Source organism: Octopus sinensis, linkage group LG10 (assembly GCF_006345805.1).
Source record: "Octopus sinensis linkage group LG10, ASM634580v1, whole genome shotgun sequence".
Classification (NCBI taxonomy): domain Eukaryota; kingdom Metazoa; phylum Mollusca; class Cephalopoda; order Octopoda; family Octopodidae; genus Octopus; species Octopus sinensis.
The window spans coordinates 83,565,498-83,591,114 of NC_043006.1; the positions used below are offsets into that span (position 1 = coordinate 83,565,498).

At 33.3% G+C, this 25,617-nt stretch overlaps 1 protein-coding gene across 9 annotated transcripts in view; it reads left to right on the plus strand.

Annotated features, from left to right (window-relative positions):
- LOC115216655 (FH1/FH2 domain-containing protein 3) overlaps positions 1–25,617 on the plus strand; it is a 168,283-nt gene that overhangs the window by 121,844 nt on the left and 20,822 nt on the right. For 6 of the 9 annotated variants that reach the window (XM_029786153.2, XM_029786149.2, XM_029786150.2 and 3 more), the window contains 4 exons: positions 1,374–1,510; positions 5,104–5,316; positions 9,709–10,673; positions 17,859–17,867. In XM_029786153.2, the coding sequence (XP_029642013.1) occupies positions 1,374–1,510; positions 5,104–5,316; positions 9,709–10,673; positions 17,859–17,867 (1,324 nt within the window). The remainder of the gene's footprint in view (positions 1–1,373; positions 1,511–5,103; positions 5,317–9,708; positions 10,674–17,858; positions 17,868–25,617) is intronic. The other 3 variants (XM_029786151.2, XM_029786158.2, XM_029786155.2) reach the window with 2 other exon arrangements.

Consider the following 25,617-nt stretch of genomic DNA (forward strand, 5'->3'; position numbering starts at 1 on the left):
CATAACCGATGGAGTGTCAGTCTCTCAAGTCTGAGGGAAAGATGGTTCTGCAATTTCTTGCTGAACAAAGTGCAGAGATGATTTGTTTGTAGTTATTAAATGTTTGTGCTGCACATTAGGCCACTCCCTTCATCCAATCAGTGTCACCTTTACGCATGCATGGTGTGCCACATGTCAGATGGGAAAGTGATTGCAGAGCAACTCGAGATGAAGAACACAACACATTGCCAGGCCTCACAATCATGAATGCAACACCCTATCCATTAGGCCCCTTTCCATTACTGATTATATATAGCAGTAGTAAATGCCTGATGAAGAATTTCTCAAGAATACCCGGCTTCATACAATGAGATTATCTTGCTAAGATTCCTTACCATGACCAATAAATTCTCTGGGGTTTAGCTATAATAGAACCATTTTATTATCAAGCAAATTTGATTCTTGCAAGAAAAGATCAGATTTGAACCAATCATCTATGAATCAGGTGTCCATTTCAAAGCAATGATATATCTATTGTTGTGATCATCATGATTTAACTTCTGTCTTCTGTGCTGGCTTGGGTTAAATGGTTCAACAGGATCCAATAAGTTAAAGCTCTGTGTCAACCTCCATTGTCTGCTTTGGCATGGTTTCTGTGATTAGATGTCCTACACAATGCTAACCATTTTACAGAGTGCACTGGATGCTTTTTATCATGATACCAGCACTCTCTTTACTCTTTTTACTCTTTTACTTGTTTCAGTCATTAGACTGCGGCCATGCTGGAGCACCGCCTTTAGTTGAGCAAATCGACCCCAGGACTTATTCTTCGTAAGCCTAGTACTTATTGTATCGGTCACTTTTTGCCGAAGCGCTAAGTTATGGTAAACACACCAGCATCGGTTGTCAAGCGATGTTGGGGGAGACAAACACAGACACACAAACATATACACACACACATACATATATATATATATATATATATATATTATATATATATATATAATATATATATATATATACGATGGGCTTCTTTCAGTTTCCGTCTACCAAATCCACTCACAAGGCTTTGGTCAGCCCGAGGCTATAGTAGTCAGGTTACCATGCAACATGCAAGGCGACATGAAAAATGTAGATATTTCTCATCAGATTTTTCCATCATTTTTACCTATAATTTCAATTAATCTGTTCTTAAATTTTAAGATAAGATAAAAACTGTATACACTATGAATTGATTGATCAACTTTATTGATTTAAAAGAATTAAAGTTATTCTTTTACTTTCTTTGGCTTGTTTCAGTCATTTGACTGTGACCATGCTGGAGCACTGCCTTAGATTATGTTGATTTTTTTTTTTCCCTCTTACTAATTTATCACTTTTGTCTTCCAACACAGAAACATCCGTATTGTACCTGAAGACGCTCCTGATGAGGACTTGGTTTCTATGTACCGAAACAAGAAACAGAAGGAGAAAGAAATGATAAATAACCAACAGAAGAAACGGCAGTCAGTTGAACAGAAAGCATCAATATGTAAGTGTTGTTGTGTCAAAGAATGGCAATTCTTTTTCCAATTGGCTGATTATTTTTTCTGAATTATTTTAATCCTCACCAAAAAGGGAAAAGAAAAAAAAAAAGAAGGAAAAAACAAGGAGCTGGTTTATAATTTTAATCTACAATACTTAACTACTTCACTTACAAACAACAAATATGGAATGCAAATTCTTTAATATTTATATGTTAGTGTATATTTATATAAGTAAAAATGCGTGTGTTCAGCTTATAATAATAATAAGAACTAATATATACTCTCTTTGTAATATTGCATTTTCTTTTATTTGCTTTTAACACAATGTATTATGAATCTTGCTTCTTGCAAAAAGAATGCAACTTTATGGAACTTCATAAGTATTAGGACAGAATTTTGTTTAAGAACGTCTCTTAATCAGTTAATCTGCTAGTATTCTGTAACATGCAAAAGGAGAGTGGGAATTTCCTCAATTATAATATTTTTCATTGGTAAACAATATATGGCCTGTTACTACAGAAATATCTTTTTCTATTGATATTTCCTGGCTTCATTTGTTCTTGTTAGCATAGCAACTATTTGATGTATAAAGTGGATGAACAATATAGAATTATTGGCTCTCCTTTTCTGAATTCGATACCATGTTTCATCTGAAATACACTGCGTTTCTTTCAATTAATTTTTAAAATTATGAAGAATTTAGTAAAATAACTTTGCCTTTATAAATATGAAATTTTAACAGAAGATCTTAATATAAATCTCTTTAAAACAAGAAGTTTGTGTCATAGAAATGGGTTGTCTCTGGCAGATTGGTATAATAAGAGTTCATGATACATTCTTCTTTCCTATCTGCAGTGAGGCAATTTTGCACAGATTCTTGTTGTTTGGTTCCATTTTCAAATTCTATGATGTTTTACCAACAAGAACATCTGTAAAGTTTGTTCAGCTGAATAATTTTCTTTACATCTTCAAAGATGAGACTAAAACTACAGTCATAAATTTTTAGGATAGCATCCACAATATAAAACAGAATGCCACAGTCATAAACTTTTAGGATAGCATCCACAATATAAAACAGAATGCCACTTGACATGCTTGCCCCACAATTATTCATTAGCCAGTGATGTCAGACCAGTTTGAAACACATCTTGTATGTGAACTTGAACCTAGTAACTTCTGTGCTGATAAGTCTATCCAAATAGACCTGACTGGTACTACTCAACCTGAACAGCAGGTATTTTAGTGAAATCTGTCTGCTGTTCTGATTAACAGTCTGAGTTATCCCAATTTGATTTGATAACATGTCCATATTATTGACTGCATTTGACTTGAAAATACGTCCATATTAATGACTCAATTTTCATATCAAATCCTTTGTGGTTAACTGTAAAAAATGACATACAGTTACTTAACTAAATACATTGATATTCATATAAATTATTGTGTAATAGAAAATTCACTGTTATCCAACATTTAACTCTAATCAGACCTAAAAATGTGAGGGTTTAGCAATCTGCCGCCATAAACAAAACTAAGCCAATTTACTTTAAGCAGAAATAATTTTAATCAAATCTTTCTTAATAATATATATGACCTATTGGAGCGCATGTGTCGGAAGCAGATTCTTTTCATTGAGCTTTACATATTTGTTATTGCTTTTACTGATATGTTTATTGTGTTAGCATCGAAAGTGTGTCTTTGTCTTAGGGTTTAATTTCAGTTCCTGTTGGTGTCTCTATTTTAAAGACATGTTTGATTGCTGTCAAATATGTCTTTGAATTTTAAGTGTGAAATTAACATTTTAATTTATGTTGTTGACTATGACTGGTCTTGATTGATTTTTGCTTTTTTTGTGCTATTACTACTTGTGACTAAAAAAAAAAATGTGTGAATAATTAAAACTGATTAGAAATATAATCTGAGAAACTGAGAAGTCAGAATAGTATATATTTCAGTAGTATGTTACGTAAGTGAGAATTTCTATACATACACTTTTGGAAAGTAAACCTATTGAATGACTTTGTTATGTCATCTTAATTCTACATGAGTATTTTTGGCCATAAGTACAAGGTATATTAGTTTCAGGGTTCAAAGATATACAATTAATATTGCATATCTTTGCATGTATTTATATGCAATAATAATTGCACACTTGTAAGTACTTAAACCTCTCTGTCATTACATGACTTGCTAAAAATAGCAACCAAATCACTTTCAAATCACAGCAAGAAAAGGATGGACTCTGTCTAAAGATATGCTTTATTAGGTCTGACCTAGGAGCTAACCATCACAATCGTCATCTATCATCTAATTTCCTTTCAATTTCCTCTGTTTAGAACACATAACATTTCTGTAAACTGGCAGTTATGTGCATATTCTTCTATAGTGGCTCATTGTTATTTTAGTAGCAATCTTTAAAATATCTGAGCTATTAGCATAATGTTATGAAAATATTATGTTAATAGCTCTACTAATATTGGGAATAGTATTTCATATTATTAAAAAATAGTTATGCTGTGATCTTTTAAATGTCTGATCTATCTTATGTATTATAATTATGAGCTTTATAAAATAAAAACATTATGAAGCTGATTCTAATAAACAATTATTAACAAGGCTATGGGTTATATATATATATATATATATATATATATATAGTGGGGAGTATGCAAAGGCTTGGATTTGCTTTTCTTCTTATGTCAGTGAATAATGCTATCTCAGAAGTAATGTGATCTTTAGTTCCTAAAGGGAAAATATTATTGGTCCAACTGAGGATCAAGGGCAAAATAAGTAATTTATAAACTCTTGATTTTAAACCTTGTACCAATAACTTAACTGTTTAGTTACCATATTCTTGTCAAAATATTCTGCCTTTATTTAAATTAATATTGAAAATAATAAAGAACTCAATAAATAACTGTCATTATTGAGCTGATGTTTGGAGCATAAATTATCACCAAATTTTGATGGAATGTTTTATAATTTAGATCACTTTAAACAGGGAGGTTGTGTCATAGAATCAGAGGTAGTCATGGGTGGACTGGTATTAAAGGGGTATTAAGGCGGCGAGCTGGCAGAAACGTTAGCATGTCGGGCGAAATGCTTAGTGGTATTTTGTCTGCCATTACGTTGTGAGTTCAAATTCCGCCGAGGTCTACTTTACCTTTCATCCTTTCGGGGTTGATAAATTAAGTACCAGTTACGCACTGGGGTCGAAGTAATCGACTTAATACCTATGTCTGTCCTTATTTGTCCCCTCTATGTTTAGCCCCTTGTGGGTAATAAAGAAATAGGTATTAAAGGGGTTAATCTAAATTAAAAGCTTTGTGGTCACAGATTACATTTATTTTGCAAAAAGGTCAGTAAATGTCAACGATATTTTCTTCATATTATTTTAGAATTGACTTCTTGGAAATGGAGTTTGGTTGGGAGGTTATTTTCATTTGCTTTTTTTTTTCATGCCTTTTTTTTAATGTGTGTGTATGTATGTGTATAAATTTGAATAACACAACTCTCAGCTAACTATCTGAATTGTTTACTGTTTGCGTTTGTGTGTGCTTTTACTGCTAACTCTACTTGCCTACTGTTTGATATGCAGATCTCAATGCGCAGCAAAAACGGCAGGAGCGAAGACAGCATCAGCGCTCTCTTATAAAAGAACAAGAAATAAAGAAAGACACTCCTGCCAAAACATGGCTAAATTCCTTAATTCGTAGATTTTCCACTTCTGCTCCCTCACCACAATGTGAGGAGACGAGCAGTGATCGATCATTGTCTCAAAATAACCTTAGTAATCCCCAGTGTGTGGATGGTAAGATATCAGTAAGCTTATACCATACCAACTGCCTTTGCCTGCAACTAATTAAAGATTAACAGTGTTATTGTTATTTATTTATGTATATATATATATTTACCGATAAATATGCATTTTTTTAATTGTCATATGTCCATAGTAGTCTGCATAGTTTAACCCAGTCTGTTTTATACAACCACACACGTTTATATATAAACTATCATTTATTTGATTAAATGTCATCTTCTGTAAAATTATATTAACTTTTTGCACCAGAATGTTAGCTTTTTTACTTGATTGCACTATTGTTACTATTATGTTGAAAGCAGTGAGTGTAGTTGATATTATGCAATTATAATAAATACATTAGTTGCACAGATATTATTATAGTTTCTAGTGGTCCCTAGTTAACAATTAAAAAGATGTACCTGAATAAGTTTAATCTGTCTTCATTAAGAGCCTCTTCGATTTCAAGTTAAAGAGCACTTTTCAGTGATTAATAAAAAAAAATGTTTTTTATAGCACTTTACTACTTACTTACCTATCTCATTTTAAATATTTTATGTTTCCTATTAGTACTAATAATAATATAGCCTATTCCTTAAAACAAGAATTTAATCATTATGTCAGATACCAACCAACCAGCCAAACAGAGTTGTATATACTTGAAACACATGGAAATTGCTACTTAGAAAAAACTATTTATATTGTAATAAGACTAAAGGAAATGGACTAATATAGAAGACAAAAGTGAAGCAAATCACTGCAAGGGAGTGGTGGGAGTTGTGTCAAGACAGAGTAGCTCCTCCACAATATACTATTTATTCATTGTGAATGACGACTATCATCATTGTCATTATACGTCTGTGTTTTGGTATTGATGTGGGTTGGACAGGTCTTAGTGCATCTGATCACAAACCAAGTGTATTTTATCCTTATGTCACCCCTCCCACGACCACCATCACCACTAGAATGGTTGTTTGTAGCAGGACTAAACTGTCCCCTTATTCTCTGTATCAGATATTATTCAGAGTTACTGCTTTCTTGAATGGGTTGCCTGTACTGCAGTTTCCCAAGTCCATATTGTTGCTAATAATTGTTTCAGGTTTTGGCACAAGGCTAGCAGTCTTGTGGGGAAGGGGCAAGCTGATTACACCAACCCAAGTACTTGACTGGTACAGTATTAAGCAAAAGTCTTCAGCCGCTTTAAACTATTGTAAATTTTTACTAATTGCCAACTTATAAGTGGATGTTTCGCATCGCGTTCTTTACATATGAAACATTGGCCCTGTTAGAATCATGTCCATACCTAATCCTTATATTTTGTAGTAGGGGGTCTGAATGAGAGGGGAAGGTTTTCAGCCACCTTACTTATGTCTATAATGATTATATGCCTCGGTGGTGTTTGATCAGAGGTTAAGGATGGATGAGAATTAATTCTGTTATGCAATCATTTTATTGGTCCAGTCCCAAGTTGAATTCCAACTGTTGGCCAGTTTATCCCAAAGTTCTTATCTTGACATAAAATTAATGAAGCAAATGTCATTATCTTGCACTTGTAGACTGAGATACAGAGGTCTCAGACGAACAGACAGAATTTTGCGTTTATTATTATAGAAATATAAAAGCTATTATGTCTTTTATTTTACATTGCTCAACATTGCTAGAGAATTATTTATTATTAATGATTGATAAAACATATGATTATTGGCTTAAATTTCATATTTTTTCCATCAAATTGGAAGATAAAAAGTAGTTATCTTCAGTTTTTGCTAGTTTATCATTTAACTATTAAAAACTATTTTGATCATATGAAGCTTAGAACAAATGAAAGAATATAACATACGTATCAAGTTATTGCATTCACAGCATTTTAAATCATATTGTGGGAATATGAATTTGATAGGAAATACATCAAAGGAATTGTTCATTTTAATGCATACTTATCAACTATGTTTTGGTATTTTGTATTCTGTTGGTAAATATTATTTCTGTGAATTTCCTTTATTCTTTCTCTGCATGAAAGCAAATAGAATGCTTGGAACATTGTGTATTAACATCAAAACCAAATCTGTGTGAATTTATTAACATTTTGTAGTTTAATAGATTGAATTCATTATATAAAATATGAAACTTATGAAAGTAAATTTCATAATCACAGGCTTAAGTTTTCTTTTGTTACAATCCTCTAATCATCCTAAATCACTGGGTAATCACTGAAATTCAAGAAGACTGATGGTGGTTTATCTCTTTGCATGAATTAGTGTAATATATATATATAGATAGATAGATGATACAATTAAGAAGATGGAAAGTGAATGTAGCACATCTTTATTGTTAGGGACAATTGTTTCTGTACCACTCCGTTTCTAACATCATTGCATGTAAATGATTTCATGATGTGAAAAATTATATAGCATCTGTGGTTGATTATGTTGGAGTAGCACTTCATCAGACTGAAATCAAGACATGCACTCTTATATTGTGTGACAGACACAATATATCAGATAAAAACTATAGGAATTAGCATTTAAATTTTAAAACATTTACACAATGTAAACTATTTAATAAGTTTATTCAATTTTTCCCTACAATTTAAATATCTACAGTTTTGATTTTTGGTGATAAAGGAAATGAGTATTATTTTGATTATATTATTGTACCAATTTATCATATAATTATACCAATGACAAACCATCACTTAGATGCTATAAAATATTCTATCTAAATTTTTTCTTCTCCTTAAGGGGAAAGATGTATGCTTAAAAATTAAGATAAAATAAACTATTTGACTGCTAAATCTGTGAAGTTAGTAAGAATGTGAAGTTTCAATCAGTAAAAAACCACAATGGAATTTATAATTTATAATTTGTGTGACAGACAAGCATTATGTTGCTTAAATTGGAAGTATAGGTATTTATTATTGGAATGTGAATGGTTGATGTGACATGCTCACTCAAACAGGTAACTGACAAAAGCAATTGATAGAAGTAATAGTTGCTTGAACCAACAATTTATCAAATTGTAGCAAATATTAAAATCAGGTTGTATGGTTATATTGATATGTTTTATTAAAGTGTTTTAAAATCACCGTGACCGACCAGGCTATCAGATGTTGCTACACATCGCTGGTCACATCGTGCTTCACATTGTTTTAGCCTTCAAATGACGCCACCCTGCTGGCTAAGCAAGCAGGCCAACAGAAGAAAGAGTGAGAGAAAGTTGCGACGAAAGAGTACAGCAGGGATCACCACCACTCCCTGCTGGAGCCTTGTGGAGCTTTAGGTGTTTTCACTCAATAAACGCTCACAACGCCCGGTCTGGGAATCGAAACCGCGATCTTACGACCGCTGCCCTAACCACTGGGCCATTGCACCTCCACACGTTTTAAAATATTAGTTTATATATATGTGCATGTGTCTGTCGTGTTTATGTTTACAGTAGAAAAACTGATGTTTTTACACTATACATATAAACCTGACAGACACACATATTTTCATGCAGGCATCCAAGGTGTGAGATGGTATGTTGCTTATATATTTTAATAAAACAAAATTTTATTATAATAAACATACTTTAACCTTTTCCTGTAACCTATTTTTCCATATATTGAATCAACTTTTACTTCCATTAGTTTTTTTCAAGCAGCAATTTTTGATCAATGTATTTCAATAAACTGACACCAAATTTTTATATTCTACCCTTTGGAGGAAACTTCCTGAAGCTTTATACGTTCTATCCTTTTTTATGAAACACAGTCATCTCTCCAGTTTTACATATATCTTATAAAGTAGTCTTGTAGAAAATACTCAAGTTTGAAAATGAATATTGAGCAAGCAAAAAGGAATGCTGAAGGGAGATACTAAAAATTTGCCTGGAAATAAGCCAAGGACATAACTTGTAAATCAGATAAAAACTATAGGAATTAGCATTTAAATTTTAAAACATTTACACAATGTAAACTATTTAATAAGTTTATCCGATGTTTCCCTACAATTTAAATAACTACAGTTTTGATTTTTGGTGATAAAGGAAATGTGATTATATTATTGTACCAATTTATCATAAAATTATACCAATGACAAACCATCACTTAGAGGCTATAAAATATTTTATCTAAATTTTTTCTTCTCCTTAAGGGGAAAGTTGTATGCTTAAAAATTAAGATACAATAAACTATTTTACTGCTAAATCTGTGAAGTTAGTAAGAATGTGAAGTTTCAATCAGTAAAAAACCACAATGGAATTTATAATTTGGAAGATTTTCTGGGAATATGAGGGAATAAATTTAATTTTCACAAAAGAATTTTATAGTTTTGCAAAAGATATTTGAAGTTTGATTATTTTGTGAATGTTATCTAATTTCCATATGCTTTATGTTATTTATATTTTTTCATTTTTATTTTTCAGTGAATGCTTTTATTGAGCAAGACAAGAAAGAAAATTTGTCACCTTTACAAAAATGGCGGGAGTCGAAAATGGGTGGTTTTACTCCAAATGCAGAGGAAGATGTCGATCCAGAAACTTGGAGAAACTCTATCAATATCCAAGCTGAAGAGCGCCCAGAGAAACAAGATGTTCCTGAAATGCCAAACAAACAATGGGCTACAGTTCACAAGAAGCCTGCAGAACCTGAACCAGAGCAGGAGAAAGCCATAAATAGTATTCGGGATCGATTCCAAGTGAAGACAGGTGAAGCGAAGCCATCTATTGAGGTTACAGCACCCCAGGGTGATGTGAGCGGGTTTATTAGTAAAATGAAGGAGGATTTGAGCCAAAAGTCAATAGCGAAACTACCAGAACCACCGAAAGAGGTTCCAAAACCTGAAGTTAAGAAATCTGAAGGTGATCTAGAATGGGAGAAGATTAGTAAGAGACTCAGTCGTCCTTTGAAGATTAAAAACATGGACTTCACTGACCTACATCCTGACGATGACACTGACATATTCTCCACTCCCATACCTGGTTTTGGTGGCAGTGCTGTGCCTCCGCCTCCACCACCACCTGGAGGGTTACCCCCACCACCTCCACCGCCACCTGGCGGGCCCCCACCGCCACCCCCACCTCCAGGTGGTCATGGGCCACCACCCCCACCTCCTATACCTGGAGCCCCACCTCCACCTCCACCACCACCCTTTGGAAGACCTGGCGTCCCAATGCCACCCTCAGCACCTCCAGCTCCTTCCCCACCTTCTATGGCCATTAAGAAAAACAAAAAGACCTTGAAGCTTCACTGGAGACCATTGCAAGGCAATGTACCTCCACACCCTGTTACCAAAGGAGAGACAATTTGGAACAAATTAGCGCCAGTCAAAATAGATACCCAGAAGTTAGAACATTTATTTGAATCTAGAACGAATGATCTGAAACAAAAGGTGAAAATTGGATTTTACAATATTTTCCTTCTATTTTTTCTAGTGTCCGAATTTCTGTTGAGAAATTATATAATTTGACCTTTTGATTAATCTTAATTTTGCTCTGATTTTTCTTCCAGCTGGCAGAAGATACCCTTTTCATATATGATTTATTTTATAATATTCAGTACAGGCTACAGGCAGGAAGAGGGAAAGGCTTGTTTGCTGTGAAGTAGTCTCTGTAAGATTTATTTATGTATGCAGGCATGGCTGTCTTTAGTATTTGTAACTGCTTGGTTCCTGGTTCAATCCCACAATGCAGTACTTTGAGGCAAGAGTCTTCTACCATAACCTCAAAGTGGCCCATCCATTGTTAGTTAGTTAGTTAGTTAATTTTTTGGCTCAAAAAGCATAAAGCAAGGCCATGTAGGGGGACATGGAGTTATGTACAGGGTGGTGTTCATGTAAAGAGTTCAGGCCACTTGTGGTCAAGGGAGACTTTGAACCGAGCGGTTGTTGGCATCTTCACTATCTCGTCCGGCAGCTTATTCCACGGATCCGCAACCCAGACGGAGAAAGCCCCTCTCCTTCGATTGAGATGAAATCGTCGCAGATAGAGCTTTTCGGAGTGACCCCGCAGCCAACGCTCTGGAACAGGAGTGAAGAACAGCTCTTTCGAGAGGTTACACTTTCCGCTTATGATGTTGTGAGCAAGAATGAGATCACCACGGCGGCATCGTTTTTCTAGAGAATAAAGGTCGAGCGTCTTCAGCCTTTCTTCATAAGACAAATGCCTGTGTGAGAAATGTGGCTGAAGTTCATTTATACATAATTTGTGTGAATGTGTACATGTATATATGAATATATATCTATTTATATGTATGTATATGTACACATGTGAAGGCACATGGCCTAGTGGTTAGAGCAGCAGACTCGCGGTCAAGGGATAGCTGGTCCGAATCTAAGACCAGGTGATGTGTGTGTTTATGAGCAAAACCCCTAAGCCCCATACAGCTCTGGCAGAAGGTAATGGTGAACTTCTGCTGACTCTTTCGACACAACTTTCTCTCACTCTTTCCTCCTGCATCTTACAGCTCACCTGCAATGGACCAGTGTCCCATCCAGGTGAGGAACCTATACGCCAAGGAAACCGGGAAACCGGCCCTTATGACCCAGGCATGGCTCGAGAAGGAACAAACAATATGTACACATATATGTACATGTGTACCTGCATATGTATGTGTGCGAATTATGTATAAGAGGGGGAGAGAAAGAGAGAGACATTGTTATCAATACAGAAGTTACAAAACCCATTATGTTCTAACAAAAATACACTAGTATTTTTGTCTGACCAGATTAGCTCCTTTTATGCCAATGTCTTCTTTGTATTTCATGTCTTAACTACTGGGGTCAGTGTAATCCCCTGAAACTCTTAACAGTGGTACCCAGCATGGCTGTTGTCCAATGACTTAAGCCAGTTATAGAAAATTTAAAGAAGTCAAAATTTTAATTTCATTCAAAATAAATAGGAATTACTTTTTAAGGTAGATTTCAGTATCTTATCTTTTATATGATTCAGTCATTTGGACTGTGGCCATGCTGGGGCAATGCCTTGAAGTGTTTAGTTGAACAAATCAACCCTAGTACTTATTTTTTAAAATCTGCTACTTATTCTATCAATCTCTTTTGCTAAACCACTATGTTACAAGAACATAAATAATAAATGAACACCTGTTGTCAAGCAGTAATGAAAAGCAGATAGAAACACACACATACATATGTATATGATGGGTTTCTACATAGTTTCCATTTATCAGATTCAGTCACTAGAGATTGGTCAGCTTGGGACTGTAGTAGAGGACACTTGCCCAAGGTGCCACTTTGTGGCACTGAACCTGGAACCATGTAGTTGCAAAGCAAGCTTCTTAATCACACAGCCATGCCTGTGCCTATAATATTGAAAATTTATTTTAATTAATGAAATGGTTTACCTTTTCTTGTAAAAGAGCTTCATTATTATAACCATCCCCAACTCTATTGTCTCTTAATTCTTCCAAAACTTTGCAATCTGCTAAAAGAGTTTCAGTATTATTGTTGTTTAATCGTAAGTCAGCATTCCAGCCACGACCATTCTCTTTATTTTCATTTTCAGTTAGTGGTGATTCTTTTGATCTTTTTTTAAAGATAGATGTAATTTTTTTGCTATTTCTAGTAGTTTGAACGACTACATAAAGATTCTATCATTAGTAGTGCATACAGTATACAGCCATAGCTCCCTCAACAAAGACTAAATTCCCTTTAAAATAGGGACCATGATTTATTTAAGGAGTCATAATGATAAAGGTGGAATGGTTGCATCTAAAACATTGATCAGAAGAAGGAAGTTCATGTTAATATTTATGTCATGGAGGCTGGGATTTGTGAATTCTTTCAAAGCATTCAGCTACCTATCTCTGTGTTATATATCTATTTAAGCACAGCTTACGAGACACCATAACAACAACAACAAGCTCTTGTATTCTGCAAGCAGCTCATAAGTTCTCTGCTAGAGAATTTAACCATTCTGTTGATTGCTTTGACCCATAAACATTACAGAAATAGATCAAGTGTCATTGATGTACATTCTTCTATTCTGTTCTATGATCTTTATTATCTCTTGTCCATTTTATAGTTTCCTCTTGAGTTTTGTTATTTTTCTATCCCTTGTACAACTAGCTGTTCTCATTCAGGACTTAACAAGATTTTCTGTCTACTGCTTTAGACAGAAGAGGTTTGTTACTCTACCCTAAAATGCATGTCTGTGCACTGGCTAGAATTTAGAATAAAAATGACAAATGTCAACTTCATTTCAAATTGTGTCATAAGAGAGTATTTCTCAGTTGAAAAACAATGCCAGAATAAGCTTAAAATATATTAATATATGTAGTAATTAACAATTCTTTTTCATTGCTTAATTTCAGATGAGTACGAAATAATTTTGATTTAACCTTTCATAAAATCTTTGCTATGTTTTTATTATGCATACCACTACCGCTGTCCTTAAAATTTCAGAACAGAGTTTGATATTTTCATAGTGTTTTATATAGTTGCCAGGACTTTTAGTTATGTGTGTTTTGTTTTTACTGAATATCACTACATGTTACACATGAACAAGAGAGAATGGTATTTGATCAAACCTACAAAATAGTTAATTGTGTTTAGAAGAGGAAATATATGTTGAATATTTCTTTGTGAAATTAAGAAATTTTACTTGCATAACATATAGATATTTTTATTATCATCATCATCATCATCATTATTTAAGGCAGCAAGCTGGCAGAACCATTAGCGTGCTGATCAGAATGCTTAGTGGCATTTCGTCCATCTTTATATTCTAAGTTCAAATTCCAACGAGACTGACTTTGCCTTTGATCCTTTCAGGGTCAATAAAATAAGTACCAGTTGAGTACTAAGGTTGATGTAATTGACTTACACCCTTCCCTGAAATTGCTGGCCTTGTGCCAAAATTTGAAATCATTATTATTATTATTAAGGCAAATGCAGTAAGCTGGCAGAATCATTAGCACATCAGACAAAATGTTTAGCAGCACATTTCTTCTAGTTCTACTACATTCTAGGTTCAAAACCCGCTGAGGTCAACTTTGCCTTTCATCATTTCAGTATTAAAAAGATAAAGTACCAGTCAATTAATGGGATCAACATAATTGACTTGCTTCCTTCCCTCAAAACTGATGGCCTTGTGCTAAAATCTGAAGCCATTAGGGTGGCAAGCTCTTAGAATAATTAGCACAATGGACAAAATACTTAGCACCATTTCTTCTAGCTCTTTATATTCTGAGTTCAAATCATGCTGAGGTCAGCTTTACCTTTCATCCTTTCAAGGCTGACAAAACAAAGTACCAGTCAAGTACTGGGGTCAGTATAATTGACTTAACCTTTCTCATCAAAACTGCTGTCCTTGTTTGAAAATTAGAAACCATTATTATTATTATCCTTGGTAGAAGGCGGCAAGCTGGCAGAATCATTAGCGCTCTGGAAGAAATGCTTACTGGTATTTTGCCAGTCGCTGTTTAGAGTTCAAATTCCGCCAAGGTCATCTTTGCCTTTTGTCTTTTCAGGCTCAGTAAATTAGGTACCAGTAAAACTCTGGGGTTGATATAATAGACTAGTCCTCTTCCCCAAAATTTCAGGCCTTGTGCCTATAGTAGAAAGGATTATTATCCTTGTTAGAATTAGAAATTCTTAGATAGCTGAGTCTATGGTTTCATTTTGATTCCAAATTGGAAGTCCTTCATTTCTATTGTTACTTCCTTTTGAAGTTTGTGTTAACTGCCATTTCCTTAAAATTCCCATTTCACACCTTAAAAATCAGAAATGAAGTCCTATGGAAATAAGAGAAATAATCTTCATCTTTGCACTATATACCAGCAAATTACATGTTACTTTCTACTTAGTTCTATGTTCTCTCACAAACTAAATTTCCTCATTCTTTTTTTTTTTTTTAACCTATTATTTTACTTGATAAATGAAACGATAACTTATCCACTTAATCATTATAATTCCTCAGGTGCAAGACTTAATGCTGCAAGTGCTACTAAATTGTAAATTTTTCCAGGTAGAAAAAATACATCTTAGTCTGAAATTTTATACTTCTTGACATTAATTCTATACCAGAACTTTTCTTTCTTACACACACACACACACACACACACACACAATCTGAGAAGTGATTTTATTTTGAGAATAATATAACAGCCTAAGAAAAGCAATTTGTTTTCTAATTAGGTAGATCACAAAGCTCTGAGACAGAATTTTCTCCAACAGGACTAAAAATAACATATCACACACTTGCTGTGTAGTCTGATGATTTGTATGGATATTCTATTTAGCTGTATTCTACACTAGGCTCAATTAGGAAAAAAAAAACTGCACAGGTTAAATGATGATCTAGCATTTCCTACACGCATTAATTCTTAGCACCCATATACTTCCTACTGAGGAAAATGTGTCTGTTGCATTTTTATATCACAAACTATTACTATCTGTTGTTGGTTGACTTTACAGAACCATATAAAAATGATAGAAATACTCCTTTTCTTTTTCAGGTACCCACATTCTATTTATTGATTTTATGCTTTCCTGAAATACTTTTTAATTTCAGAATTATAATGAATCAAATTGATTCACTTTACTATAAAAATATTTTTGTTTTTAACAATGCATTTTATTTAAAGTGTTCCGCATTTAAAACATTTCTCTATACTTTATTCTGATTTTTTTTCAGCAGTGTTATCCTTGTTAACTAGTGTCACTTTTATTCTCTTACATAGAATATATATCTTCCTTTCTGCTATCTTAGAGTCTAACAACTAGATATATTTATTTTATTTTATTACAGTCAAGAGCTTTCCATTTATCCCAAGAGTAAACAATGTGGGAGATATCGATTATAATGTTAAATTTTTTTTTCTCTTACATGTGACTAAATGTTTTATTATACCAGATGTGTTATTATGACTTAAAATGTAGAACCTTATCTGGCAAAATCATTAGGACATCAGAAAAAGTTCCCACTACTCCTTACTTATAGCTCTTTAGGTTCTAAGTTCAAATCTTACTACGGTCAAGATTAAGTACCAGTCAAATACTGGGGTTAACATTATAAACCCCACTTCCTTTTTGTACATACATCTCTCTCTCTCTCTCTCTCTCTCTCTCTCTCTCTATGTATATATATATATATATATATATATATTATATATATATATATATATACACACATCAATGTATGAACCAAACTCTCAGATGTTATGCATCACTTGTCACAATGTACTTTCAGTCCTTTCTTGATTGTGCCTTCTTTTCTATCTTGTCTCAAATCACTTAACTACATCATCCTCCCATCATCGTGGAGGTCTTCCAAATGGCCTTTCCAGTCTCTTAAATACCACTTGGCAACTGCATGGCTCTGCTGGTTGTCTGTGAACCTCGTGACATGTTCGCTGCAGCAGAATTTGTGCTTTCAGTATTCTGTGATCACATCACTCACTTTGCTCTCTTCTCAAATTATCCCACTTTGAATATGGCCACATAATGATATTCTTAGCATGGAGATATGTTTAATCAATTATTCGCAGCCCTTGAAAATTGTGTGTACTCATTTATGCTTATGTCAGGACATCAATATGTCCACCTGTGTTTATGGCAACAAGTTGGTGGAGTTGTTAAGGCAGCAGATAAAATGTCTTGTAATACTTGTATCCAGCTCTCAGTACATTGAGTTCAATTCCCTCTGGTGCCAAATTTGCCTTTTATCTTGCAGTGGGTTTAGTAGATAATGATGTAGTCCAAGGCAGTAAGTTGACAGAATTGTTAAGACATCAGACGGGATGCTTGTGATAGCAGATCTGGCTCTTTGTATTCTGAGATCAAATCCAGCCACCTTATTGAAGTGGTATTTATAAGCTAGGATTTTTGTGAAATACTGGTGTTAAGTCTAATGTAAAAAAAAAATGACCATTTTTCATAGACAGTCTCTTTATAAAACCAAATGTGGTATAAGTTTATAAGATCTAGAGGGTATGGCAAAATTTTAATTTTAAGTTAGAAAATTAATATTATATGTTTGAAATATTGGATTTGAAAAACTGAACATCAAATTTGAGTTATAATTTGTTTTACAGTATATCTAATTTATTAATCAATTAATTTTATATTGCAATTTGTAAACAATAGCATTATTGGTTACATGTTTCCACCAACCCAGTCACTGATTCATTGTTTGAATAACATTTATGAATTCCCTGTTATTTTTATCCCAATACTGATATAAAGTATTAAATGTCTTTTTCTTTCAAGTAAATTATCAATAATATCTTGTTACCAGAATAACTATGTTTTACTATGTTTTTACCCACAATTAAGAATGTTATGTACTTGTAAAAATTATCATAGATGTTTGATTTTATATTTCTCCTCCCTATACTGCACTTACCCAAACAAGCAAGCTACCCTGCAACTGCAATGCAAAAGCCACAGCGCAGCGCTGTCGTCCATTGACTTGATTTTTCACACTTCTCTTTCAGGAAAGGCTTATAGCACTTGTCTGGTCGAACATTGTTATTAATCACACTCGCTTATTTTCTCTTTTCATGCACATTGTTGCTGGATGTCACGCATGATTGCATGTTCGCTGCCAACTAACAGGAAGTCGTGGTAAGGCACTGACCACCCTAGATGGTGGTCATACACACATGTATCTTCATATATATATATGTATATCTTTATACATATATTCATTCGTCTTATTTTTCATCAGTTTCAACTATTTCCAAAAAGTATTCCATCCTTCTAATCTGTCATTCCTCTTTACACTATCTTCACTTGTTTCTTCATCATCTTCTTTCCTTCTCTTTTTCCTATCATCTTCATTAGAAAGTTTGGATGCCACATATATATTTTTTTGTATAGTTATCCTTAGTTTCTTCAGTCAAAATATATCATTGGTTCACACACCTTGCATTAATAATTTTTTCAACACATCATTGCATATGATGTGTATTTATCAATAAAAAAAACAATAATTTGTTGAGTCTGAGAATCTGACTGACACACTTCATTGAAGGTAGGAATAAAAACTACCACAACATCTACCAGCAGAGAAAAATGAAAAGAAACCTGTATATTATCAGAATTTGATTGAATAATTCTTTCTTTCAATGAAAAGTATATCTCTTGTTCCTTTGTACTTCATTCAAAGAATAGTGGCAAATGACAGGGTCCATCTCAAAAGTTTCAGAAACTTAACTTTACAGTTATTCTTTGCCAAAATTCTTTACCAACACTTCTTATTGAATTGAACTTCAATCCATCTATCCTTTCATTTTAATACAGATCCATTGCAGGAATGTAAACAAATTCCAGATGTCTTACCATCATGTGTATTATATATATGTATGTGTATATGTGTGTATATATATATATGCATATATATATGCACATGAATTTGAATCACACTTCATAACTATGAATAAATAGTTTTGAACATTTCAACTTCCAGTAAGGGAGACTATTTTCCACTTGCTATTTTCTGTTTTCTCTGATCATTAAGCCTATATACCATATGGCTCTGCTCTTAATGCTGGGTTTGTTGCTTCTATAACCAAGCTATGTGTGATAAGTTTTCTTTTTGGTGTGTCTACCAAGTGTGTCTCATCGTAAAGTTTGAATATTGTAATTTTTCAATTACCTGGTTGGTTTTCAACGTGGCTCAACAGACACAGCTTCACTTACGGTTTGTCAGAGGTTTCACTTTAAACTAAAAGTTAAATGTTTGTAGTGTAATTTGTGACACTTCTGGCTGTTGAATTTCATCCAAAATTTCTATTATACTTTTGTCTTATGATATTAACCACATCTTAACTCATATATACATCCATCGCTCTCTATATATATATCCTGCAGAGCTTGCATTTAAAAATACAAGGAAATTATATAGATTATATTACAGGCATATTTCTGAATAATGTAACTATCTTCATGTGGAGATATAATATATATCTATAGATTTTAAAAAATGGGTTCCTTTCTGTTTATGATTGTTTACTATTGAATAACTTAGATTTCCCTACATCTACTTCTAAATATAACTTGCAAACCACAAAAATTATTAAAGCAGATTTTACCCAACATCTATGTACATTAGTTGGATATTGAAATATCTGTAATTATTATTTCAGAGTAATACTTGCTATGAAAACCAACTGAATAATTTATGAATTTAAATTAGGTGTCATCTAACATTTGGCAATTCTATCTTAGACTTTAGGAAATTCGGAAAAGCATGCCAATTGCTAATTGATTCCAACACACACACACACACAGATATATATATATATATTCACAGAAGTGACAGGTTCTCACTATCATATTATATATATATATATATATATATATATATACAATATATATTTATTACACCCCAACTCATTTAAGGGCTCTTGTCTTGTGAGTTACTTGGTGACCTCCCTAGCACCAGTACAACCAAAATGTACCACGTACATTCTGTAAAGTGGATGGCATTAAGAAGGGCATCCAGCCATAGAAAGCAGACTTTGAAACTTGGTGCAGTCCTCTGGCTATCGGTTGTTATTGAACTGTCCGACCCATGTCAGCATGGAAAATGAATGCTAAACAATGATGATATGTATATAGTTTGAGGAAAGATTCCAATATAATTCTTTAAAAAAAGATATTGTGAATTTTAGAAAAAAAGTTGTCAGTAAAATAATATTTGTAAATATAATTATGCAGTTACTGAAATTTTAATTGCATGCTTAGTTATGTAGTCAAGACTGAAACATAAAAACGCATCACTATAAAGGGTCCTGAAATGAAAACCTTTTCTTCAGTTTTCATTTGGTATGTTCCTTGACTATTGTAACCCCTAATATATATATATATATACTAGCAAAACACCCGACGCCCAATGGACGGTGCTGAGTTGTCAAACATTTAAACCAAATTTTCTCAAAACAACTTGTCCGGTGATCCCATAGGCCTCCCCTTTGAGAAACACTGATTTAACCTAAATTTGAGACACCAAACAGGCCCTCTTTCTTTGCGCAAACTGCACGTGCATTTTTCTTGCGTACGCGTAGTATCAATCCCAACAGCTGATGTACTTGTGCATACAAATACACGTTCCCACGGCTTTATCGATCGCATTCTCACCTGGAATCAATTTTTGTAATTTTTTCAAAAATTATACACCCCTGATACCGTCAGTATCTACATATCAAATTTGAGCGCAATCGGATGGAGGATGCCCGAGATCCTAGAAGACACACACACAGACAGAACAGAATGGATTTTTTATAATAGATATATATCTATATATATATTGTTGTCAGCTCTTGTTCTTGTCCAGTAATCATCTCTGCTAGGCTCACATGTGAGCTACAAGGCCTGCTCTTGATCTGTAGCTGCAATAACATCTGCTACAGGTGAAGCTACTTCATGCAACAGAAAAGTAATACCTCTCATGTGCTCTTTCGTATTCTCTCTGTTGTTTCTTCGCAATGGATACTAACCATTGCCAGAGAGAAATAAAAATGGATGAAAACAAATTAGTATTGATTCTTAATTGAAAGTTTCATACTAAACTAAAAGTAAACTCTTGGATTATTAATATAAGCAAATTTTCCATTTTTTTTACCTAAGTTTTCTTGTGCTTCTCCCTTTTTTTTTTAACGTTTTACAGAAAATGTGTGAAGATTTTTCTGGCCGATTTTTTTTTTTCTTTTGCAAAGCTGAAATATGTTATCTTTTTAAGGCTGTATTTTGTGAAGTTAATTTTATTTACAAGCATATTATACTGTGTGCTGTGTTGTGTGACAAACTGCAATGGTTTATTAAGATTTCTGTTGAATTGTATATAGTTTAGGAAACAATAGCAAAACCTATTTTTATGATTGCTCTTTGTTAGATATGAGAGACAATATCATAAAATTTGTATTAAATCAACACTTTTCTGCAGTATTCACTGAAAAAGATATTATTTTGTCTCAGTTTACTTTTCTTCTCAATGGATGTCGGAATGGCTTAATGGTTAAGCAGTTCACTTTGCAACCAGGAGGTCTCAAGTTCAATACCACTGAATGGTTTGTTGGGAAAGTGTCTTTAACTTTGGATCGACTGAAGTCTTTTGAGTGTAACTGGGTAAATGGAAACTGTAGAAGACCATCAGATGGACTCTGTAATTCAAAGGCTCAGTTTCAATTCAATGTGTTCTGCTGATTCTACTTGAGAATTACACAAGGGATACTTAATACATCTGTGGAATACTCAGCCATTTCATAAGTTAATCAATGAGTAGGTCGTCTAATTGTTTGAACCACTGGATGCTTTTATGTTGAAATCACCCGGAGGGTTCATCATTTTCTCTACAAATTCAATCATATAATTATAATTATAAATAAATCCAAATATGTACTAAGGGGAAGCAATTCGTTTCTATATGTATTAAAAGTTTATTGCCAAGTAGAATGAAGCCAATAAATTAATTATAATTCAACACTAAATGCACTGCCGATAAATTGATAGAAACTTATGAATGTGCTAAACATAGCACAAACCCATGTACTGCATCCAACCTGGTTTCACTCTGATCTTTTGTTTAGATGATATAAAGAGTGATTAATTTAATACTAAAAGAAACTGGAGTAAAGAAATGTATCGAATGAAAATATGAGATCTTTAAGATATTGTTATTCTAACAAAAACGATTTTAAATTTAATTCCAGTTAACATATCAGACTACTTTTGTCACCATAGTAGGTTATTAAGCTGAAAAGGCTTCAAGGGTGACTCCATCTAAACTGTAAACAGCTTTAAACACGAATGAAAATCTAAATTTTAAGGATTTTTATTCTTAATGTCTGAAACAGCTTAAGTTCTATCTACTAAAAGATCTTTTTTTGTGTGTGTGGTTTTGGGTTTTTAGTTTTAATTGCTTCCCCCTACCTTTTAGTAACTTTTGTAACTCTATGCTTTTTTTAAAAATATATATATATATATATATATCTTTTAAGTTTATTGAATTCTCTTTGGGATATTTAAAAAAAATTATAAATTAAATAATTTTGTTTGCTATTTCTTATATCCATAGTCTAAGATTGTGCTTTGTTGCACAGAAATGTGTTTAAAATGCAAGCCTCTCTGATATTTATGTAAAGTGTTGTTTTCATTTTCTTTCTCCATCAGCCATTTACCGTTTCCCAAGAAATCATCAACTTCGACTCTTCCTCCCTACCCTCATCCAGAAATATTCATGATTCATTTTTATTTTTCATCTTTACACATACAGTCATTTTCTTTTTCTTCCCTTTTTTAATGCATGGGTTCTGTCTGAATTTTCTTCATTTTTCTTTTGTTTTCATTTTTTTTTTATATTTCATTTTATTTTCTTCAAATAAAGACTTCAGAAATACCATTATCAGAACTGCTTACAAAGAGAAAAAATAGATCTATTTCTGTGAAATTGTAGTTCAAGATGGATCATCAATTTGACTACAACCCCCCCCCCCTCATATCCAGATCCACTTAGAAAATTTACCTAAGAAAATACATGCTCAAATATTATAAATTCTCCTTGAAGAGTTTAACAGACAGAAATACAGGATTTTTATTTCTTACTGTTTTACATTCATTTTGCCCTGTGTGATGGTTTTGTGTGTGTGTGTATGAATAGAATGTGAGGGAGATAGATAGACATGATCTGAACTAGCTCTTGCTTACATAGGAAAGAATAAATGTAAAACAAATCCACAAACACTTATGTTGTGTGTGTGAGTGTGTATACATATATATAAAGTAACCAACTGATGAAATTTGTTGGCCTTTTACAGTTTTATAATTATTTATATAATATTATGTCATGTTATATTCATAGTATTTAATGTATTTAATTCTAATATAAATAAATTATTGGATTGTCGATAGAATATCTCTATATTCAATTTATATATATATATATATATATATTTATGAATAATAGAACAGGAGTTTGTAATTAATCACCTACTCTAAAGCATAACCATACTGAGTTCTAACAACTTTATACCTAAGTGAATTCATTATATATATATATATATATATATATATATTGATCTAACTCATGCCAGCGTTGAGAAAAAATGGACATAAAACAAATGTACACATTTACAAATTGTTCAGCTGGATCTTTTGGACAGCTGGATTTATGTCCCTTCTTATTACGAAGGATATTGAAGCTAGCAAAGGGATATGTGTTGCCTGAGAATTATAACACAATACTTGCAACAAATTATCTGCAACTAGAAATTTCTTAAATACTTACTGATCTTGATCCTATCCAATTTCATTTTTGATTTTTAAAATTTTAAACTCAGCAATTTGCTGTTATATGAACATATTATTTTAATTATTTAATTCTCTTCATTACTACCAGAATGCATAGGGCTGGATTGGATCTTGTGCATTTTTCCAGCCTCTGACAAAGGCATTGCTCCTGGTCTTTAACATGTCAGCCAAATCAGCTGCTAATGTTCTATGTTGCTCTTAGTATCTTTTAATAGCACTCTCAGAAGGGCTCAGTTTCCTATTGACTCCAGTTTTAATTTCTTTAGACCCCTTTTCAGCTGTTAAGCAAGATTCAGGCTAGACTATTTTATCTAGAATTCTCATTCTGTGACTATCTCCAAAGTCACCAACACTTTGATGAATAGTGATAGGAAAAAACAATACAGTTTTAGACATCCTTCTAATATGCCGGCAATGACCACTTACTAAAATATCTGCTCACAAATAGTGTAAACCTACAAATGATGGTAATTCTGCTAATAAATTTAAAACTATGTTGCCCATTATACTTGAACTCTAATTTATTTTACTATTTTAAAGTGACATATTTTCCCTACCCGAATACTATCAGTGATAACTCTCCCTAACAAGTCTCAGTTTTAACCCTCCTTTTAATACTCTTTAAAATCTTTGTAATATAGGCTCTAAATGTGTGTGCAGGCACACACATACACACACACACACACAAACACACACATACACAAACACACACAACTGGATGGATAGCACATTGAACTTGCAGGTTTTGAGATCAGCTCACATTTGAGGATAATCACCATCATCATCGTTTAACGTCCGCTTTCCATGCTAGCATGGGTTGGACAATTTGACTGAGGATTGGCGAACCAGATGGCAGCACCAGGCACCAATCTTGATCTAGCAGAGTTTCTACAGCTGGATGCCCTTCCTAACACCAACCACTCCAAGAATGTAGTGGGTGCTTTTACATGTCACCGACACAGGGGGCAGTCAGGCAGTACTGGCAACGACCTCGCTTGAATCTTTTTACATATGCCACCAGCACAGGTGCCAGTAAGGCGATGCTGGTCACGATCACGCTTGAATGGTGCCTTTTACGTGCCACCGGCATGGAAGCCAATTAACCGTTCTGGCAATGATCACACTTGGATATTTAATTTTATGTGCCTCTGGTCATCTGCAAGTTGAGGACTGGTACGAGATAGATTTTTTTTTACCTATGATGGACTACCATTTTTACCTGAGTGAGATCCAGATATTCTGCTCTTAATACAACAAAGTCTCTATATGTTGTATTGCTACAATCATCCACTGTAGCTCAAAAAGAAATGATTGGTTAATAATTTATTTTAATATACACGTACAGTTTACTTCTAAGATGAATAAACACACACAATTTATTTTTAAGATAAATATAATACCTATTTATTATTTATTAATGAGAAAAACTCCAGTGTTTAACTTTTCATTGAATACATGTTACTCTTCTGACTAATTGGAAAATATCCAACAAATTTTTAGCAAAATGTCAGAATTTTCCTTGAAACAGAAAATATCTTTGGTGTGTGTATATGTGTGTGTGTGTGTGTGTATATATATATATATAGAGAGAGAGAGAGAGGATTGGGTTTTAAATGGCTTCAGATAAATCTTTAATAGCAAATACACTTGCAGAGATAAAAATGTGTGTAAAACAAGGGCTTTGCTTTGCATTTATCTGCGTTCTTGGGCTACCTTGATTTTTATCTTTCTATATCACATCTGTGATACTTTGAAAAATTTGCATATAAAGAGCTTAGCAAAGAAGCTAGAAGCTATCCAAAAACTCATTTTGAAAAAAAAAAACACTATCTTATTTCAATTAAAGCAGCTTTGTGCAGAAAAATTCAAAAGTGTGTGTGTGTGTGTGTGTGTGTGGTGCATTATGTGAAATACAAATCGTTTTTCTGTGCCAAGCAGACCATGTGTAAAGCATTATGCAAAGCTGGCTTTTGCCTGCCTGATGCGGACATGGTCATTGGAGAGTCTGCTACAAAAAATGCCTCAAAAGCATGCCCCCACCTCAATGCTCTTGCTGTCAGTCTGT